Source organism: Bos indicus, chromosome 4 (assembly GCF_029378745.1).
Source record: "Bos indicus isolate NIAB-ARS_2022 breed Sahiwal x Tharparkar chromosome 4, NIAB-ARS_B.indTharparkar_mat_pri_1.0, whole genome shotgun sequence".
Taxonomy (NCBI): domain Eukaryota; kingdom Metazoa; phylum Chordata; class Mammalia; order Artiodactyla; family Bovidae; genus Bos; species Bos indicus.
The window spans coordinates 101654213-101675536 of NC_091763.1; the positions used below are offsets into that span (position 1 = coordinate 101654213).

The window sequence follows — 21324 nt, forward strand, 5'->3', positions numbered from 1 at the left end:
GCCCCTTATCTACAGTTACATGTGTCTAGGCAACAAACACACGAGGAGTTAGCAACACACAGGATATGCGTTGAATGAAAGTTAGAGAAGAGGGGAAACATCAGGTGAAGTTTTAGAGGGAGAGTAGTACAGGTGAGCAAGTAGATGAAAGACAGAAAATACTTCACGATGCAATCAAATAAAGCAGGACCCCAAAATAGAAAGATCTTCTCACGCGCCTGAAACAGTATGAACCACAGAGGGTATTTCCAGACTTACGCATCTTTCGGTCCTTCCTGAGAAAGGTCAAAGACCTGCCGTGGGTTCAGGTACCACATGAACATCTGTAGGACTTTGGTTCCCTGTAACAACAACAACAAAAGACAATAATAGGAAGAGGTTTCCAAATATTAGCTCCTCATTTAAAGAATAAAAATAAATCCTGTTCTGAAAAATAATATCGAACAGTATAGAGTAGTAGTTAAAAGTCATGGGCTTTGGCCATCTCTATACCTAGGCTGAATGCCTACATACATGCTGTTAACTTGTGTAACTCTGAGCAATTTCTCTAATTTCATTAAGCTCAGCTCTCAATGCAGAGATAAAAATGCCTACTTCACAGTGTGCTGTGTGCTAAATCACTTCAGTCGTGTCCAACTCTTTGTGACCCTATAGACCATAGCCCACCAGGCTCCTCTGTCCATGGGATTTCCCAGGCAAGAATACTGGCGTGGGTTGCCATTTCCTCCTCCAGGAGATCTTTCCAACCCAGGGATCCATCCTGTGTCCCTTCCATCTCCTGCACTGGCAGGGGAGTTCTTTACCACTAGCACCACCTGGGGAGCCCTTCACAGACCTGTTGCAAAGATTAAACACACTGTGGATGGCATGCAGTAAGTGCTTAATGACTGAGCCCTATTAGCTTTTGTCATCATTATTTAATTCATGAAAATCCACATAGGAAAGTTAGTCCACTTATGCAATTTAACATTAATTTTTATTTTATTGTGCAGATTACTAGTGTCTTTGCATAATATGAAATATGGACAGTATTAACTAAATATAATTTTCTTGAAATAAATGTTTTTAACCACAGCAAAAGTATCTCAGGCTCCCCATTATTTATAATATATGGTGTTTCCAAATCTTACTTTGATATTTTTCAATTTCCATGTCTATACCTGTATCTATTTCTCCAAATCATTTCTGGAGTGTCTCAAGTAATTGGAACATTTACAGAGCTGTCATCATGGCAAATACAAGGCACTTCTAGAGGTCATTTCTTAAAGTGAATTGAGAAAAACAATAAAAGAATAATTTTTCATTCAGTTCAGTCTCTCAGTCGTGTCCGACTCTTTGTGACCCCTTGAATCGCAGCACGCCAGGCCTCCCTGTCCATCACCATTTCCTGGAGCTTACCCACACTCACGTCCATCGAGTCGGTGATGCCATCCAGCCATCTCATCCTCTGTCATCCCCTTCTCCTCCTGCCCCCAATCCCTCCCAGCATCAGGGTCTTTTCCAATGTGTCAACTCTTCGCATGAGGTTACCAAAGTATTGGAGTTTCAGCTTTAGCATCAGTCCTTCCAATGAACACCCAGGACTGATCTCCTTTAGGATGGACTGGTTGGATCTCCTTGCAGTCCAAGATACTCCAAGGCAGTATCAAAAGAGGTTTAAAGTTGAGTAGGGTGCCTCACTTTAGATCACTATCAACCACAGCAAATAATATTTGATTGGTTGGGCAGCATCTGTTGCTTCTAATTATAGTCCCTTAACTAGCTATCATAATTGCTCTTTCTTAAAAATATTCCTGTTTTTATTCCTATATTCTGTATTTGAGAGTCATCCTATTATAGTAGAAATAGCACAATATTTGAGTCAGAGCTAACTTGGATGTTCTAACTGGGTGACTGTGAACATTTATAATCTTGTAGAAATTCAGCATGTAAAATACAGCAGTGTCTGCTTCCCAGGGTGATTATGAGAATTAAATGAATCAGTAATAGTTACATATCCAGCACAGTACGTGGCACAAAATAGGCCTTTGTAAATGTTAGTCCCTTTCTTTTTTGCTCCTTGTTAATCTATTCATTAAATTACACTTGAGGGTGTGAGGGCTAAAGTGTAGCTTATAATTATCACATTGTTATGCCAGTTGTTGCAGAGGCCATGGTAGGTCTTTTTGTTCCACATCTCATCCAAACCTATAATTTAAAAGTTCTGCTTTATCATGTGCTTGCTATAAATTTAGGAATAACACTCTATCCTTAATTATTACAACGAACCCAATCCTTCAGTTTCACCAAATGACATGCTTCCCTTCCCATAAAATTCAAACATAGGTTTAGATACATAATGGTAACTAAATACTAGACTGCTCTCTTCTTTCCATACCAGACCTTGGTATCAAGTCAGTTGGGATTATTTCAGGTAATCTTGTATGTTTCATAGGTAACACCAGAGTCATTTTAGTGACCGATTGGCTTATTAAAAACTTCCAACTGACTTGCTGGAAAATTAAATTTTCACTTTTAGATTCCTAGGGCAATGTGTATTGTCAATGTTAATTACTCCCTTCTTGTCACCTTTGGCTCTGGTAGAGTGTGCATTTCAATTTCAGCTTCTCTTACACATATAATACTAGGTAATTAACACCTTTCAAAAAATACAAATAAGAAGCATTGAGAAGGTTTTTTTCAATCTTCAAATTTCTCTAAAAGGTTTGGGTGTTCACACTGTTTTGGTTTTTGCTCATCCTGTGTGAGGTAGAACACCTAACTGTCTACAGTTGTCCTTTTGAAGAAGGATTATTTTTTAAGGCTGGTAAATTTTGCACCCCATGCTTCTAGGAGGTGCCACTGACACTGCAGTCTACTGGAACGAGGCGCTCTGGAACTGAGCAGGGGTGACTGGCACAAACACGCAAGGCTGCCCTTAAGTGTTTACCTTCAGTTCAGTTCAGTCGCTCAGTCGTGTCTGACTCTTTTCAACCCCATGAACTGCAGCACACCAGGCCTCCCTGTCCATCACCATCTCCCGGTGTTCACTCAAACCCACGTCCATCGAGTCGGTGATGCCATCCAGCCATCTCATCCTCTGTCGTCCCCTTCTCCTCCTGCCCCCAATCCCTCCCAGCATCAGAGTCTTTTCCAATGAGTCAACTCTTCAGTAACCTTTCTAAAATATAATCGTTTGCGAAAATGGTCAGTGTCTGAATAACGCATTGCACTGTATTAAGTCAATCTTGGTGGGTAAAGAAAAGAAGCCTAGCACACATTCAAGTCAGGTCTATTAATTCTGCTGTTACCTCTAGGATGAGCTTCTTTAGGGCTTTAATAGATACAATTTATTCAATAGAATTGAATGGGTGGACAAGTACTAACTCACCAGGAAAAGGGTGATTTCTTTCTTTCTCACAGACAAGATTAAGTCTACTCCATCATTTACACAATTCACTAGCAGATTCCAAATACTCTCATAGTCATCACATGCTATATGCCTTGAAAAGCTGAATTTCTGGGCAAGAGGTTTTTTTTTTAGTTTTCTCTAAATTAAAAAAAAAAGGCTATTATACATCAATTCTAATACACTCTGAAGAGTGTTCTCATACACAAGGTTGTAGCTGTAATACCTCAATATTTTTTAAGATATTGTGAGATTGGATATTCCTATGGAATGTTAAAACATTGTTCTCTCCAGCTGTAGGTGTCAGGAAACAGAGTGGGGCATCATAGACAATAGATACACTTTTATCTATGAAAATAGATACACTTTTCTAGATAGAAACAAGCAGTATTCATCCACTCACCTACTAAGGGCCAGGTACAGTTTTAGGTAAGGGAATCAGGAGATGGACGAGACAGAGAAGATTCTTGCTGTCAAAAGGAAGTTCTCTGATTTATTCATAGAGTATAGTAATTTGGGGGTAAAAAGAATCAACTAAGAATGGGTCAGTTCAAACAGCAGCACATCAAGCACTGAAATTCTCATATAAGGCTAAATGGTCTATGCTACTAAGCAAACTTTGGTTTATATCATGGAAATATTTTCTAGATCATGAAAAGAACTGTCCATAAGAAACATCTGAGGAAAATCTAACAGCAGGAGGAAGAGGTGAAGAAATCACTTAACCCAAACAATCCCAAAGGAATATCTGATTTATGCAATAAATCTGTGTTAGGCTCCTAACCTGTACCCATGCGCGCACCCAGGAGCTCAACACAAAATACTCACTCACTAACGATGGTCAATGCTATGTTGAAGATGCCAACTGAAATGCATAAGTGGCCAGTGGAGACACTCAAAGCCCAATTGTGGGTACTGGACGAAGGCTTCCTATATATGATACTTGAACTTTGCCTTGAAAGATGAGTAGAGTTAACTACTTGTTTTTAGATGAAGTAGACAAAAATGTTTTAGGCACAACCCATGTGAAGCAGCAAGACGTATCATGGAAAAACTATATTCCTTGCAGTCTTTGGACCATAAGGCTGGGGTGGTGGGAGATGAAACTGCACAAGTGAGTTGCAGATTAATTCATAGAGACCAGGGGTCCCCAACTCCCAGGCCATGGACCACCTGTGCACAGCCTGTCAGGAACCAGGCAGCAAAGCAGGAGACGAGTAGCAGGTGAGCGAGGGAAGCTTCATCTGTATTTATAGTTGCTTCCCATCACTCATATTACCGCCTGAGCTCAACTATCTAGTTGAAGGAAAATAAGCTCAGGGCTCCCATTGATTATGTATTATGGTGAGTTATATAAATATTTCATTATATATCACATGTAATAATAATTGAAATAAAGTACAGAATAAATGTAATGCACTTGAATCATCCTGAAACCATCTCCAACCCCACCACCCCACAGCCCAAGGAAAAATTGTCTTCCACGAAACCAGTCCCTGGTGCCATCAAGGCTGGGGACCGCTCCATATAGGCTATGGAGCTTGGGCTTTGTTTTGCAGGAAGTGCTTGAATCAGGAGAATAGGACTTACATTTTGATACATCAGTATAACTACAGTCTAAGGAGCTAGATATCCAGGCCCTAGACCTATGAAAGGGGCTAGATAGCTTGGTTTGTCCTATACACTGATGTCTGTTCTCTAAAATTCACCCTCAACATGAAGGTAGGGCCTTTGGAAATGGCACACAGAAGACACGCAACATCATTAATTATTAGAGAAGTGCAAATCAAAACCACAATGAGGTTATCACCTCAATGGTCAGAAAGGTCATCATCAAAAAGCCTACAAACAATAAATGCTGGAGAGAGTGTAGAGAGAAGGGACCCCTCCTACACTGTTGGTGAGAATGTGTATCAGTGCAGCCACTATGAACAACAGGATGAAGGTTCCTCAGAAAACTGAAAATAGAGCTACCATATGATATAGCAGTCGTACTCCTGGGCACATATCCAGAGAAAGGTTTAATTTGAAAATATATATGGACACCAATGTTCATAGCAATACTATTCACAATAGCCAAGACATAGAAGCAACCTAAATTCCATCACAGGTAAATGAATAAGGAAGATGTTTTATATTTATCAGTTCAGTTGCTCAGTCGTGTCCAACTCCCTGCAACCCCATGAAGTGCAGCACGCCAGGCCTCCCTGTCCATCACCAACTCCCAGAGTCCACCCAAACCCATGTCCATTGAGTCGGTGAGGCCATCCAACCATCTCATCCTCTGCTGTCCCCTTCTCCTCCTGCCTTCAATCCTTCCCAGCATCAGGGTCTTTTCAAATGAGTGAGCTCTTCACATCAGGTGGCCAAAATATTGGAGTTTCAGCTTCAACATCAGTCCTTCCAAAGAACACCCAGGACTGATCTCCTTTAGGATGGACTGGTTGGATCTCCTTGCAGTCCAAGGGACTCTCAAGAGTCTTCTCCAACACCACAGTTCAAAAGCATCAATTCTTCAGCACTCAGCTTTCTTTATAGTCCAACTCTCACATCCATACACGAGTACTGGAAAAACCATAGCCTTGACTAGACAGACCTTTGTTGACAAAGTAATGTCTCTGCTTTTTAATATGCTGTCTTGGTTGGTCATAATTTTCATTCCAAGGAGTAGGCGTCTTTTAATTTCATGGCTGCTGTCACCATCTGCAGTGATTTTGGAGCCCCCCAAAATAAAGTCAGCCACTGTTTCCACTTCTCCATCTATTTGCCATGAAGTGATGGGACCAGATGCCATGATCTTAGTTTTCTGAATAAATGCATATATATATGGAGAAGGAAATGGCAGCCCACTCCAGTATTCTTGCCTGGAAAATCCCATGGATGGAGGAGCCTGGTGGGCTACAGTCCATGGGATCACAGAGAGTCGGACACGACTGAGTGACTTCACTTTCATTTTATATATATGTGTGTGTGTGTGTGTGTGTGTGTGTGTGTGTGTGTATACACACACAATAGAATATTACTCATCCACAAATAAGGCCATTTGAAGCAACAGGGATGGAACTAGAGATTATCATATTAAGTGAAGTAAGTCAAAGACAAATACCATGTGATAACTTAGATGTGGAATCTAAAACTATAATACAAATGAAGTTATTTACAAAACAGAAACTCACAGACATAGAACACAAACTTATGGTTACTAAAGGGGAAAGGGGGCAGGGGACACATTAGGAGTTTGTGATTAGCAGATACAAACTATTGTATAAAACAGATAAACAATAAGATCCTACTGTAAAGCACAGGGAACTATTACTAACATCCTTTAATAAGCCATAATGGGAAAACACACACACATACTGAGTCACTTCACTGCACACCAGAAACACAACAGTGTAGATCAACTATATCTCAATAAAAAAAAAAAAAAGAATAGTGGCTTTTGATTTATGCTTAGGTTGAGCACAGTAGAAAACAACATCTTCTTTGAGGTTGTTTGTTCAGTATTTAGAAGTAGTTTGGGGATTCAGATTTGAAGTTACTTCTGTCTCCTCTTTCCTCCTACCTGGGTTGACTTTCCCTGGCCTGACTCAGGACGGGTACCCCCGATGTGGAAAAGCCTGTCCACGGATAGGGGTACAAACTCGGTCAGTATGAGCCTGTCCACAGACTGAACATCCTTTCCTCCTATAACCTGCTGATAAGCTCCCTGGGAACTCCCATCCAAGGGTCCAACTCATGCCACGCCTGAACCCTGGGATTTCACACTGAACAGTGTAAGCACCCAAGGTCTGGACACTTGACTCTAAGGACTGCTTGGCTAGAATAAATAGCAATCAGATCCCCTGCTTACAGGAAATAAAGCCTATATTCTAGGAAAACTTGAAGCCTAACCTACAAGAACATTGAATCACTATGTTGGACACCTGAAACCAATATAATATTATAAATCAGCTACAGCTCAATTAAAAGAAAGACATCTGCCTAACCATGCATGTATAATCTATGTCACTGAAGATGAAATTTGTGAAGGAGACCCAGTGGAAAAGCAGGAAGCATTGAGAGGCATCAGAAAGGCCCATAAGACTCAGGCACAAACGTGCTAATGAGTCAGGGGCATCCAAAAAACATTAAGAGTCGAAGTTAAAGCGGAGATACGCGTGAGCAGTCGGGCCCTTTCTCAGTTTCCACACTGAGGAGGGGATCACGCAGGAATAAAGTTTATCTTTCTTCTTTTCTGCAGGAGACAACACTAAAGTTGGTATCGCAACCCCTAACTCTAGTGAATGTTCCCTCACATAGCTCACATCCCACCAATAACAGCCATACCACCAACTTCCAAAGCTTTGCAGAACACCCAACATGTGTCTACCTGAAGGGTTAGAAAAAGAGACAATTACTGTGAAGCACCTGTTTAAAGGAGGCTTCTCTGGTGGCTCAGACGGTAAAGGATCTGCCTGCAATGTGGGGGACCCGAGTTTGACCCCTGAGTCGGGAAGATCCCCTGGAAAAGGGAATGGCAATCAACTCCAGTATTCTTGCCTGGAGAATTCCATGGACAGAGGAGCCTGGTGGGCTGCAGTCATGGGGTTGCGAAGAGTCGGACAAGACCAAGCAACTAACACACAAATACATGTTTAAAAGAAGTCATTGTTTAAAAAATAAGATATAAAAACCGCCCCCATGTTCAGCTCAGTATCTTCTGCCAAGTGTTGGAAATTTTCTGAAAAAATACTGAAGAAAAAAAAAAAAGAGCTGTAGGTATTTTACTTGCCAGCAGATGGCGATGTAGTCTAATTATTTGAAGAACAGCTAAGAAGGTTTTTTTTGTGTGTCTAAGTGTGAAGCCTAACCTTCAAGAACAGAAAGGGGTAGGGGGAATACTTTATATCTAGACACAGATGAGCAAGACAAATCAATTCTTAAAAGGCAAAAGCCCTGATTTAACAATCAAAAAACAGAGTCCAGGAGATCTTCCTGACCCAGGGATCGAACTCACGTGTCTTTCATCTCCTGCATTGGCAGGAGGATTCTTTGGAAATGGGAAGCCCCATTTCTCTACTAATTGCTGTAAATTCCTGCGAATCAGTGTGGTCTCCAAGCTGCAGCAATGGTGGCACCAGGAAGCTTGTCAGAAAAGCAGGATTTCAGAGGTACCCCGACTCACTGAATCAGAATCTGCATTTAAACATGATCCCTAGGTGATTCATGCACACAGAAGCTTAAGAGGAAAAAAGGCCATGATTCTTAACACTTGCTAGACAAGAAAATCATCTAGGAGCTTAGACCAGTTAAGGCGCCCTCTCCTCACAGGTCTTAGCATGGGGTGGAGTGGACATCACTGTCTTTAAAGGCTGCTGGAATCTTTAAAGGCAGTGGGAGTTGAGAACCACTTCTCAAGGGCTAAGAAATGACCCTCCTTGAAGACTGTAAGGACAAACTGAGATGCTATTTTTCAAACAAAAAAATAAACCTTCATCTCCAATAAATTCTCACCTGCTGTGCTCCTCACACAGGGCCCAGGTAATCTCAGAAACCCTGATATGACTCTGACGATGTGCCCCTAAATGAGTTCCACAAAAGACTGATGTCAGAATTATCTGAGATGCTCACCAGTGGCATTCCTGGGCCTCACCCCAGACACACAGCACCAGATTTTATAGGGTAGAATATATCTAACAAGTGTTTCCATGGGCTTCATTTACACAGAAATTTGAAAACTACTGGACTATAAGAGGGGAGAGTAAGAGGCACATATTCAGACAGAAATTCCTTGGACTGAACCCTAACGTCAGGATGAAATTTCCTGAATTTTCCCCAAACTGAAAATTCAGATAAAGATTCTGATGAATAGCATTTCAAAGGCTGTCTGAGGATGTCAAACACACGCAGAGGTCATGTTACTAATCTCAACTTGTCTCTAAGGTAAATAAATGTGAATGGTCTCCTTCTCAAAGGAGAACACCACATCATTTCAGGTTTGAGCACAGAATGCCCCCCAAGGAGAAACTCCAGGTAAGAAAGCTCAGGCACATTCTTCCCCCTTCCTCCTCCCTGGGGATAACCTGCCTTGTTTTCACTGCCACCCTCTGTTCTTCTCTGCCTCTTGGTCTCAGCTGTGGCTCATTTGGGTCAGAGAGTCAAGGGAGCTGAGGAATAAGAAACTGCATTCCTCTGATTCCGTTCTGCCAAGTGGGGTGGTTTACTTCATTCCCTGACCGCCCCCACCCTACAGCTGACTCATGTGCAGTGTGAAGGGCACGGTATGGCCACAGCTAGACCTAAAAGAGGAGTTAGGTCACCCCTGACCATGACTCTGCCCTGCTCACCAGAGCAGGGGGTGGGGGTGGTTAGAGGTGTACCATCCTAACACTGAAGAAGGAACCATAAATATATGAACCATAAATATATGGAGGTCATTTTGAAAGACTCTAATTATAGATAGGTGTTTGGATTTCTCTACAGCTTTTTCAACATTTCATGTTGTGCTTAGAAAGAAGGTTCTTTGTATTTATTATGCTTAGTAAAGAATTCGAGGGACTTTCCTGGTGGTCCTGTGGCTGGGACTCCAAGCTCCCAGTGCAGGGAGGTGGGGGGAGGGCCTGGGTTGCATCCCTGGTCAGGGAACTAGATCTTACATGCTGCTAAAACAGGATCTAAAAAAAGGATCCTAAAAGAAAGGATCCTGCACTCTCCAACAAAAGATCCCACACTCCGCAGTGAAGAATGAAAGCCCCTGTGCCACAACTGGGACCCGGCAGAGCCAAATAAATAAATGTTTTTTTAAAAAAAGAATTCTACTTTACAGAGGAAATACACAGAAGTTTGAAGTTACGCATTATTCATTTTGATTTGCTTAGTCACATTTCTGAGAATCCTAGGTACTCTGGAAGTGACCTCATTAGGGCAATGCATTCATTAGCCAAAGTGCCTCAAGTGACAGCAAAGTCATGAAGCTTTTTGCTTCTAATAACAGGCCAGTTTTAAAACCTGAATATCTCACTGTGATCTCAAATTCTTCAAACACATTTCAACATCTTTCCCAAAATAATTCTTCCCTTTCCTGACAAATCCATTGATAACAAAGCCACTTTCCAGATAATCAGCTGGAAAATCTTGATGCCTTACTTCCCTTTAAGTATCCCATTCCTCCCCATGCCCATCTATCCATCCACACAGCCATCCTTTAGCCCATAGGTCTACCCATCCATTCATTGGCCCATCCATTGCACTCTCCATGCAATTTTTAAAAAATTTCATTAAAGCATATTTGACTTACAATGTTGTGTTCATTTCTGCTATACAGCACAGTAACTCAGATATACATATATATAATATATATATATTATTTTTCATATTCTTTTCCATTATGCTTCATCACTGGATGTTGAATATAGTTCCTTGTGCTTGTTGTTGAGGGAAAGACTGGGAGTTTGGGATTAGTAAATGCAAACTATTTTATATAGAATGGATGAACAACAAAGTCCTCTAATTTATGCTAACAAATAGCCTCCTGACTTATATGTATTCTCAATGTGCCTAATTAGTCTGCCATCATATTACTCCTTTATTTAAAAAAATATTTTTCAAAACTAAAAAAAAATCTTTAAATAGCAAAAATACACAATTTTTTTATATAAATCCAAAACCCTCAGCCAGGATTTAAGACACTGCTCCACAAGTTCTTTCTAATCTTTAACCACATTTCTAATAACTTAATATGTATGCTCTACCCATTATATTGTGCTCAAAATGAATCACTTTCATCACAACACCCCACCTTCTACACATACTGCTGGTTAAACAATTATAGTTCATTCCTATGCACTATGTGGAGAAGGCAGTGGCACCCCACGCCAGTACTCTGGCCTGGAGAATCCCATGGACGGAGGAGCCTGGTAGGCTGCAGTCCATGGGGTCACACAGAGTTGGACACGACTGAGCGACTTCACTTTCACTTTTCACTTTCATGCATTGGAGAAGGAACTGGCAACCCACTTCATTGTTCTTGCCTGGAGAATCCCAGGGACGGGGGAGCCTGGTGGGCTGCCGTCTCTGGGGTCGCACAGAGTCAGACACGACTGATGCGACTTAGCAGCAGCAGCAGCAGCATGCACTATGTACTAGAAATCATAGGTTCAGAGGGGCAGCCCCGGGCATTAACAAAGCCTGTGTCTCTTCAGTACAGACGCACATGGTATACACAGTACAGGACTTAACGCTGCAATTTCCATAGTACACATGTGCGCCATGGACTTCAGGAGCATAGCAGACAAGCCAATTAGTTTTCAGCAACTGTTCAGAAAGGTGCTGCTGAGCAGTAAAGGATGAACGTGAATGTGATGCAAGAGAGAGGGGGGAGAGGGCACGACCCTAGTTTCCTCTGCACAACTGAGTGGTGTCCGTCTTCTGTTTCAGCCCCTTCCCTGACACCATTTCCTTATCACTCCCAAGTGACTGCTTGCCTCTGAAATTTCACAGCACTTGTGGTCTGATCCACTCAATTGAGAATTCACATCTCCTTAATGTTGCTCAGATTCTTTTTCCCATTCGCCCCTTTTGTGTCATTAACAAACACAACATCCTTAGAAAATTCACTTCTGCTTCCTTGAGCTGTCTTCTATTTAGTGAAAGAAGAAACAATCTTAGATCATCTCTGAAGTCCCTCTCTTTAATAATTTATACAGAGACTGAAACAGGAAAAGGCTGTACCTTAACTGGACTGCCTCCTCCTCAAAAGCAGAGATCATCTACAATTTTCTAAATGTCTTAAAGGAAAAAGCTTACAAGAATTTAATTAATGCATTTTACATAGACTCTTAAGAGAAAATGTACCTGGCATTAATTAGCATGTGGAGCTCAGGTGGCCAAAATCATGGAGTCATTTACATTAAATAACTGTGCTGTGGGCCATGGTCCCCAACCATACCCTCAACCCTAGTCAGGCTATGGAAAGACTAGACCTGCTGCTGCTGCTGCTAAGTCACGTCAGTCGTGTCCAACTCTGTGTGACCCCATAGATGGCAGCCCACCAGGCTCTCCCGTCCCTGGGGTTCTCCAGGCAAGAACACTGGAGTGGGTTGCCATTTCCTTCTCCAATGCATGAAAGTGAAAAGTGAAAGTGAAGTCGCTCAGTCATGTCCGACTCTTAGTGACCCCATGGATTGCAGCCTACCAGGAAAATCCGTCCATGGGATTTTCCAGGCAAGAGTACTGGAGTGGGGTGCCATTGCCTTCTCCAAGACTAGACCTAGAGAAGGAGTAAGATTCAGAGCAAATTGAACTTCACTCCCAAGAATTTCTCAAGAGGTAGTTTTAGGATCACCATCATTACAACATGAAGATCATCACTCAGTAAGTCAAAAGAGCAGGATGTTAAAAATAAATTCTCTACTTACAACATTTCTTTTCCCTATGCTCTACAATGTTAATATAGACTTTTAACAGAAGAATTAATATTAAGAATTTTGGGGGGACTTCCCTGGCAGTCCAGTAGTTAAGACATTGCCTTCCAATGCAGGGGGCATGAGTTGGATTCCTGGTCAGGGAGCTAAGATACCACATGCCTCATGGCCAAAAAAAAATCAGAACATAAACAACAGAAGCGATATCCTAACAAATTCAATATGCTCGGTCAGTCAGTCTTGTCCAGCTCCTTGCAACCTCATGAACTGTAGCCCACCAGGCTCCTCTGTCCATGGAATTTTCCAGGCAAAAATCCTGGAGCAGGTTGCCATTTCCAACTCGAGGGGATCTTTCCAACCCAGGGATCAAACCTGAGTCTCCTGCATTTCCTGCATTGGCAGGTGGGATTCTTTACCACTGCATCACCTGGGAAGCCCCAACGAATTCAATAAAGACTTTAAAAATGGCCCACATTTAAAAAAAAATAAAAAGAATTTGGAGGTTTCCCTGGTGGTCCAGTGTTAAGAATCCACCTTGCAATGCTGGAGACACCCATTTGATCCCTGGTCCGGGAAGATCCCACATGCCATGGGGCAACTGACACCTACCACAAATGCTGAGCCTGACCCTAGAGCCCAGGCTCTACAAGAGAAGCCACCGCACCGAGAAGGTTAGAGCAACCGGACAGTGGCCCCCGCGTGTTGCGACTAGAGAAAGCCAGCGTGCAGCAACGAAGACCCAGCACAGCCAAAAATTAAGCAAATACATAAAGAAACATAATTTTGAAGAAAGGAAAGGGGGATAATGTTTCTTTAAATGAGAAGCTTTACTATAATTAACGTGATCTGGAAAACGCCCATTAACTTTACTAATAAGAACAAGCATTATCTTGAGTCAATCTTAATGCTATGATTTTCCTACTTATACGAGGTGACTAAAACAGTTTTAAATCTTTAAGTTGCTTAGCGTGACCCTTCAGGGAATCTTGTCTCAAAATGTAAGCTGTGCACTTAACGGACACAGAAAATATCATCCAAACTCGCATGAAAGTCACAGCAAAACCAGAACCCACAGAGGAGTATTGATAAGAAGCCTCAGAGAGTGGGACGAGAATTAGATGAGCAGACAAACACCTGGATTCTAGAACAATTTCTATCCTTTAAAGAGCTGTGTACATTAAACATGTTATTAAATTTTACTTTTCTAAGGCTATACATTATCCTCAAATGAGGTTGATATTAACCATTCAGTAGGACTTGGGCAAAGACCAAACGAAACCTGTGAAAGGTGATATATTTTTGGTAGCCTTGGTGGCGTCTGTTGTTCATGATTATCATGGATAATAAATCATGATTCTCTCTTCCCTCTGAAGACAGGGGAAAAAGTAGTTGAGTCTCAATTACAGCAGAAAGAAACACAGGTGGTGGTTCAGATGGTAAAGAATCTGCCTGCAATGCAGAAGACCTGGGTTCGATTCCTGGGTCGAGAAGATCCCCTGGAGAGGGGAACGGCTACCCACTCCAGTTTTCTTGCCTGGAGAATTCCATGGACAGAGGAGCCTGGTGGGCTACAGTCCATGGGGTTGCAAAGAGTTGAACACAACTGAGCGACTAACACACACACACAAGCTCATGAAGGGCTTCTAACTATAGGAGTTGAGAAAGCTGAAACACTGAGACTTTGTAGCAGGAACTTTCTTGAAAATCTGTAAGAAAAATGTTAGCAATTAGGTTTTTGACACCTCTAGTGAAGCTTGACGTGGAAGCAGAGGAGTAAATCCTAGAACCTCGAGGTTTCACCTGGCCCCATCAAGTGCAAAGCTGTGCCTTACTGGAGAAACCGGCTTTCTTCCAATGCTAGGAGTCCCACATAGTGCTATTTTACTTGGTGCCAGGAAATGTGTTTTCAAGAAAGCGTTGAAACTTCCAAGTGAAACCCATGAAAACTGACTTACCTGGTTGCCTCCACTCTTGGGGTTCACGAACACAAGCAAAGGTTTCATGAGCGGAGAAGAGATAGGTTTTATCACAAAAGGACGACCTTTGTTTTCCTGCTAAAGAAAGAAAGCAGCACTATTGAGACATACATCCACGACTTGAAAAGCAGCCCCAAAGCAATGCAAGTGAGGTAGTTCTAGAACCACTGCCACTCCCCACCCCATCCCCCAAATCAACATATCCCCCCAAATACACTACATCTTGTTTCACAGGGCTTACTCAACATGAGAAAGTGTCTCAAACTATAACTTGCCCCCAAGAATTTAGCCATGATCTTTTTTTTTTCCTATAGGCTTGAAGTGTTCTAGATACATTCTAGCTCTCATCTTCATCTTTATCATCTTTGTGACAATACTTCCACAGACAAGAGCAAATACTTTGATTCTCAAGTGGCAAGAGGTTTTATGTGTATATTTTAAAGGAACCGGCAGAATCCCAGTGTGGTCAGGGTATGGTGAAGGGGAGTGGCAGGAGACACATCAGAAAAAGGAGCTCGGGCCAGGTCAAGTCAGACGGAGGAGACGGTGGAGAGGAAGGTGGATTTCCCTGGACCATCACCCTCAAGCACTTACTTCGGTTCCTCTTTTGCTGGCTTTCCTTTTAAAGCTTGTTCTCTTCTTCTTCCGATTGGATGCCTTCAGGGAGTTCTGTAGGGAAAGAAAGGACCCCTAAGCCGGGAGGCCGACGGCCCATGAGCGCACCCATGCAGGACCATGTAGAAGGTGACGGCGGCGCATGCTGTTCGGCAGGGCATGCTTCTCATGCTTTGACACTTCCAAGCCACTGCTCATGGGGAAGCCACACACAGAACCCAGTCGCGTGCTTCAGAGTGAGCGACTGACTCCCCACCCCACGGAGAGGCAGGGAGTTAGAACCCTGGAGGCTCTCATGGACTCACATAACAACACATGTTATACCTGCCAACCCTCCCAGTAAAAATGGAAGAATCCCAAATTCTCTGAGGGGCTCCAGTCTCCCGCCCAACCAGGTCCGTCTCCCGCCCAACCAAGTTCAAGAAGTTCATCTCCTGGTATGGAGATCACCTATGTGAAAATGTAAAAAAGGAGGCCATTTTTTCACGTTTTTCTTTTTTCTTTTTTCCCCCTCTGTTTACTTTTTATAGGAGATGACCTGTTCATATAAAATGACTCAACCCCACTGAAATGTTATGATCCAAGTCTTCTATCAGCGTTCATGGCTTAGTTTTCAAAATGCAAAGAGTCAAGTTACTTATGATAGTAGAGTGGCAGTCACTGCTCTTCCTTTTTCTGGCTAAGGACCCATTGGTTTAAAAAAGCCCTCCCTCCCTTGGCAACCTTGGATCTTTTTCCTCTCACAGGAGTGCATCCAACTTGAAACACATGGACCCCAAATTTACTTTCCCTGTCTTTCTCTTTTTAGGGAACGTATGGACCACAACTCTGATTATTTCAGCTATTTACTCTTAATATTTGATACAGATGCTTTGAGAAGAACCTCTTTCTGGGAGCAGTCACAGCTCCCTGGCTGAAGGCAAGGCAAAATCAGATTTAATTAGTGGAGAGTCCATAATTAATTAGATGGCCATCTTCATAAAGACAAGCTATTACTATCATGACATAGATGTTTTACAAAGTGTTGAAAGCTTGAAATACAAAATTTTTAACTTAAAAGTTTACATAAGTATATACACATGCATTGTTTGAGCAATTAAATGTTTTCAAACAGCTTGAAGAAACTTAGATATCTATTTTTCAACATTGTATTTTTTCTTAGAGCATTCAAAATAAACCTTTTAGTCTAGAGCACATCATATATGAACGCATCCAAGTTAGTAAGACTGAAACTATTTAGCTTTTATTTTACTTGCATTTGGACCAAGAAAAAAAAAGTTGATTTGTGGCCTGTGCTCACCAAGGATGAAGGAAACTTTCTTGAACCACCATTTGTCCCAAGGTTTTCTTCCCCCATCATATTAAGAGTCTTCAGGTTTTCTGAATCTCACCAGAAAAGAAATCCAGAAGTTCATGGGTGTTCGTGATGCCAGGTGATTTCTCATCACTCACTCTAGACTATACTTCTCCTGCAAATAGATCTCCAAGTTTCCAAATTCCTCTTTAAATGGATCTATCATCATGTTCCTCTTGGGAAACTTCTGCATTCTTTGAGTATTTGCTATATTTTGACTACTTCCAATTTTATTAAAAGGGAAGAACAATTACTCAGAACTTTTAAATGCTTAATCAGTAGAATATTCCAAGTAGAGTGCTGAAAACTATTAGACTGGCAGAAGTAGTATCTATTACTTATGGCAATTCATGATGCTTTGAGTGTTGGTACCTGGGCCCCAACAAATATTCTTATTTAATTTGTTTAGGGTGAAGCCCAGGCAAAGATACTTTTTAAAAGCTCCCCAGAATAGAATAGATTATGACAGGATGGAATAGAATAAAATAAAATAATAAAAGCTCCTATGGAATTCTAGTGTAGCCAGAATTGAGAACCTCTATCTGAAATACAAAAGGTAGAATGAGGAGCTGTGTGTACTACGTATAGTAAAGCCAATCACTGGGGTAAGAAGCGTGAGGTGTGGGATTTGACAGACTGAATTCTGAACCTCCCTGTTACTAGCTCCATAATCTTGGCCAAGTCAAACTTTTGAAATAAGTTTCTTAATTTTCAAATGAAGGTGATAATACCTACCTCAAAGGAGAGTTTTGGTGTTTAAATGAAAAAAAAAAAAATGTATGTAATGTAGTTAACCTGGTATCCATCCCATGAGAAACACTTTGATCAATGTTATCAGTTGCCTCTTGATGGCTATATATCCCCAGCACAAATGCTTGGTACACAGTAGGCACCCATATCATTGTGGAAATAATAAGTCAGTATTTTTATAATTCACGACACTGACTGAGTCTTCCCTGATTTCAAAAAGGGTCCTTAGGAAGTGGGTGACTGTTTGCTAATTTCTTTTGTTTTCGTTGATTTAGTGCCAAGAGCAATGTGGGATACCAAACACTTTTGGCTCTGGACAGGACTCAATAATTAAACTCCAAGAGGTAGGGCACATGAACCAAGTTGAGAGACGTTTCCTCAACTTGCTTGATCACAGAAATCACAGTTCTTCAGGTGATCCTGCTGATCAAGTGTGTTTGAGAAGAGGGTTAGAAAAACACACCAAAATAAGGCTGTATGTCTGAAAAAGGAGCAGGCAGGGGACTCAGCTCTCATAGGGAACAGACAGACAAAAATAGCCTTTGTTTTAAACACTGATGCAAATGCTTCCAAACCTCACCAAGCCACACGCACCTGAGGCCTTCATCTCACAGAACAAGAAAGGGGAAAGCTCACACACAGTGGTTGACTTACAGTACCTGGACGCTCGTACATGAGCTCTGAGTAAGCTTACCTCCCTACGGATGGCCAAAGAGCAAACGATAAGCATTACGGAGCTTCACACCTCCAAATTCCCCAGGCTTCTTTCTGTCCTTGTGTAAACATGTATCTCTGTCTCAGTACATCACTTCTTTTAGAAGGCAGCTTAATTCAGTGAGGAACAGATGGATGCGAAGGCAGATTCAGGCTGTGTTTTGGCCAAGACAAGTCTTCAAGCCTTGCTAATCCACAATAGCACTTACTCTGCCTGGTCAGTCTTGTGAGAGTTAAATAAACATGGTTCCCAAGAATGAAAAAATTATACCGAGACGTTATTATCTAGAATTGTTGACAAAACAGCCAAGAAACCTTTAATACTTTTCCTGGGTTCTAAAACAAAGCATCGCTGTTATCAAAAGCAGCTAACTCAGTGATGCAAAGGGTTCGCTCTACAAGTTCAACTGTCTAAACAGCGAAACGTAGTGAGCGCTCTTGTCTGGATTTTTACATTCTTCTGATTCCAACAGCATTCACCCCTGTACATTCTGTGCCCACTCTTTTGTGAAATTCTTAAGAAAAGATAAAGGATTTTTGTTTTCTTGTCCCAGGTATTGTGGCACAGGATTACCTTGCCACAAAAATAATCCTATCAACACAATCTTTATCACAGTTATGACGCCTTCCTGGCCTGTTATGAAATCCTACAGGTGAATCACTCCACTGTGAATGAAACCCAACTTACTACTCTTATTAACTCTTGGGATTTCCTCAGGTGACAGGATCACAAAGGATCAATTATAATAACAAAATCTAAAGATACGATATCTTACTTCATCATCCCAGATGAAGTCTTCCTCCATTTACATGCTGGACAAAACTCTGATGGATAACAAGAGGGCGCTCCATGGACTTTGTCTATAAAAGGATATTCTCACTCTGCCCTGCTCCAGCTTTAGCATTGCAGCAACGGTTGTTATAAGGACAGGCAAGCAGAAGAATCAAGAAAACTTACTCCAAAAGTTAAGGACAGGAGGTCTCAGCAGCTTCTCAGGCATATTTAGCCAAATCACAGCAACTTGTTTCACACAGCAAGTGTGACATTTAGATTGGCCAAAGGAAGTCTTTCGCATTGGGCATTGAGGGAGACTGTTGGTCATTGCTATTACATACCATGGGATCCCTAGCATTTTAAGATAATCCCATCATAAGGAATAAGGACTAGCATGGAGAAAGCCCATACAAGGGTAGGTAGGAGTTGATTGTGACGTTTTTATAAACAGACCACTAGAAATAATATAGATATCCACTGGGAGGGAATTTGCTTAAATCAACTATAAAATATCCATAGCAGTTTAAAAGGAATCAAATATATATGTATTAATATAGACTTTTCCCTATGATTTTTCAAATAGAAAAGCCAAATTTTGAAGCATTAAGTAGAGAATGATGTTATTTATTAAAAACACACACCTCTAGGGTCCCCCCCACAAATCTGACCTCACAAAAAGTTCATGCCGCATGAGTCTTGCTCCATCAGCTCCAAGTGCCTGTACTAGTATTTGAATATCTTTAATTCATTCATCCAAAGCATTATCCTCTAACATTTTCAGTCCAGAGGACAAACACTAAAATTTGTAACTTCAAATATAACTTGGACTTTATATTAACTGATTGAGGCTTTGTCACTAAAATTTGGGTTTTTTTTTTTTTTTTTTTCGTTTTAACTCCTTTCAGTTATCTGCCTTCCATCATCTTTTCACTTCCAGGTCTCACCAAGTAATTTGGTGATGAAACCTAGCAAATCATCCAGCAAGTTTTCACACAGCGCCCAACTCCACAGCTGGTCACAGAGTCATGATCCACTCAGAACCTGCCGTCTTTCCACAGAGAACGAAAATATATGGTTTAATTCTACCTCTTTACAACTCACTTTTTCAGACCATAATACACTTCAGTAAATTTCCTTTACTCTTCTTCTTTAGAGCCATTTATTTAGACACAAACATCACAAATAAAGCCGACTTTATTTCATGACCCATCTTCACTGCTGTTCTCAGTTAGATCCTATTGGCTCGCATCACCCTTCCCATCCCTTTTGCCAGGGATGTGGTCCACATCCTTCAAGACCAAGCACCCTGGGCAGATTTTCCATTGAGCCTAAGCTGTTCTCCACGACGGAGGCAGCTCAATTCTGCTTCGTATCCCCACCGTGTTTCTACATCTTAGGTGGCATTTACCCCTTTGCGCCTTAGATGTGCACGCATCTCAATGACCATGGCTGATGCAACCCAACTCTCTGGCCCCTTCCTTTCACCTTCATATGTGTGTCTCTCCCATGAGATGCACACCAGTCAAATAGATATCCCTTCCCACTCTTTCAATGGGCTAGCCAAAAAGCTTATTTGTGTTTTTCCATAAGATGTTAGGGAAAAAACTTGAACAAATTTTTTGGCCAACCTCCTATTAAGGATTTACTTGTGGCTGAATTCCTCTCCAGAATCAAATTCACAAAGACTCCAACCAATGATTTAGGTTGTTGTGTCTATTTTCCTCCCTGGGAAGTACACTGTTTGTGGACATCAAATGAACATCTGGTTCATCTTTGGACCTCCTGCTGCAGGTAACAGCATCTTCGAATGTGGTTAATTAAACAGTTATTTAATTCAATTAAGCCTCTTCTCCTTTATCATTGTTAAGCAGTATCATAGAAAAACAGGTAGGTAGGTGCTTGTACTCAGTTGTGTCTCCCTCTTTGCAACTCTTTGGACTGTAGCCCACCAGGCTCCTCTGTCCATGGGATTTTTCAGGCAAGAATACTAGAGTGGGTTGCCATTCCTTCTCCAGGGGATTGTTCCTGACCCAGGAATCGAACCTGTGTCTCCTGTAGCTCCTGCATTACAGGCAGATTCTTTACTTGCTGAGCCATCAGGGAAGCCCCAGTGGAAAAACATAGAAATATATGGTACAGGTGGAAAGATACATAAACTCTAAATGCTCAGAAAGCATTTTATCTGCTGTTTTCCATCTACTTTCCAAATTTTCCTTTTTAAAAAAAAAAAAGATTTCCCACCCAATGTCTCCAAATAAATTCTCTAATCTTATTGCTTCCACAGCATCTGTAACAGGTTGCCACCCATGCCCCATACTCTGTAAACTACAGCTTTGACTTATCAATGA

General features: G+C 41.5%; 1 protein-coding gene across 2 annotated transcripts in view; it reads right to left on the reverse strand.

Moving 5' to 3' along the window:
• DGKI (diacylglycerol kinase iota) overlaps positions 1–21324 on the reverse strand; it is a 513531-nt gene that overhangs the window by 233590 nt on the left and 258617 nt on the right. Inside the window, exons 9-11 of one of the 2 annotated variants that reach the window (XM_070788214.1) lie at positions 15363–15437; positions 14748–14843; positions 259–341 (exon numbers count right to left, since the gene is read on the reverse strand). In XM_070788214.1, coding sequence (XP_070644315.1) covers positions 259–341; positions 14748–14843; positions 15363–15437 — 254 coding nt within the window. Of the gene's footprint in view, positions 1–258; positions 342–14747; positions 14847–15362; positions 15438–21324 lie in introns of both variants that reach the window. The other variant, XM_070788213.1, reaches the window with a different exon arrangement.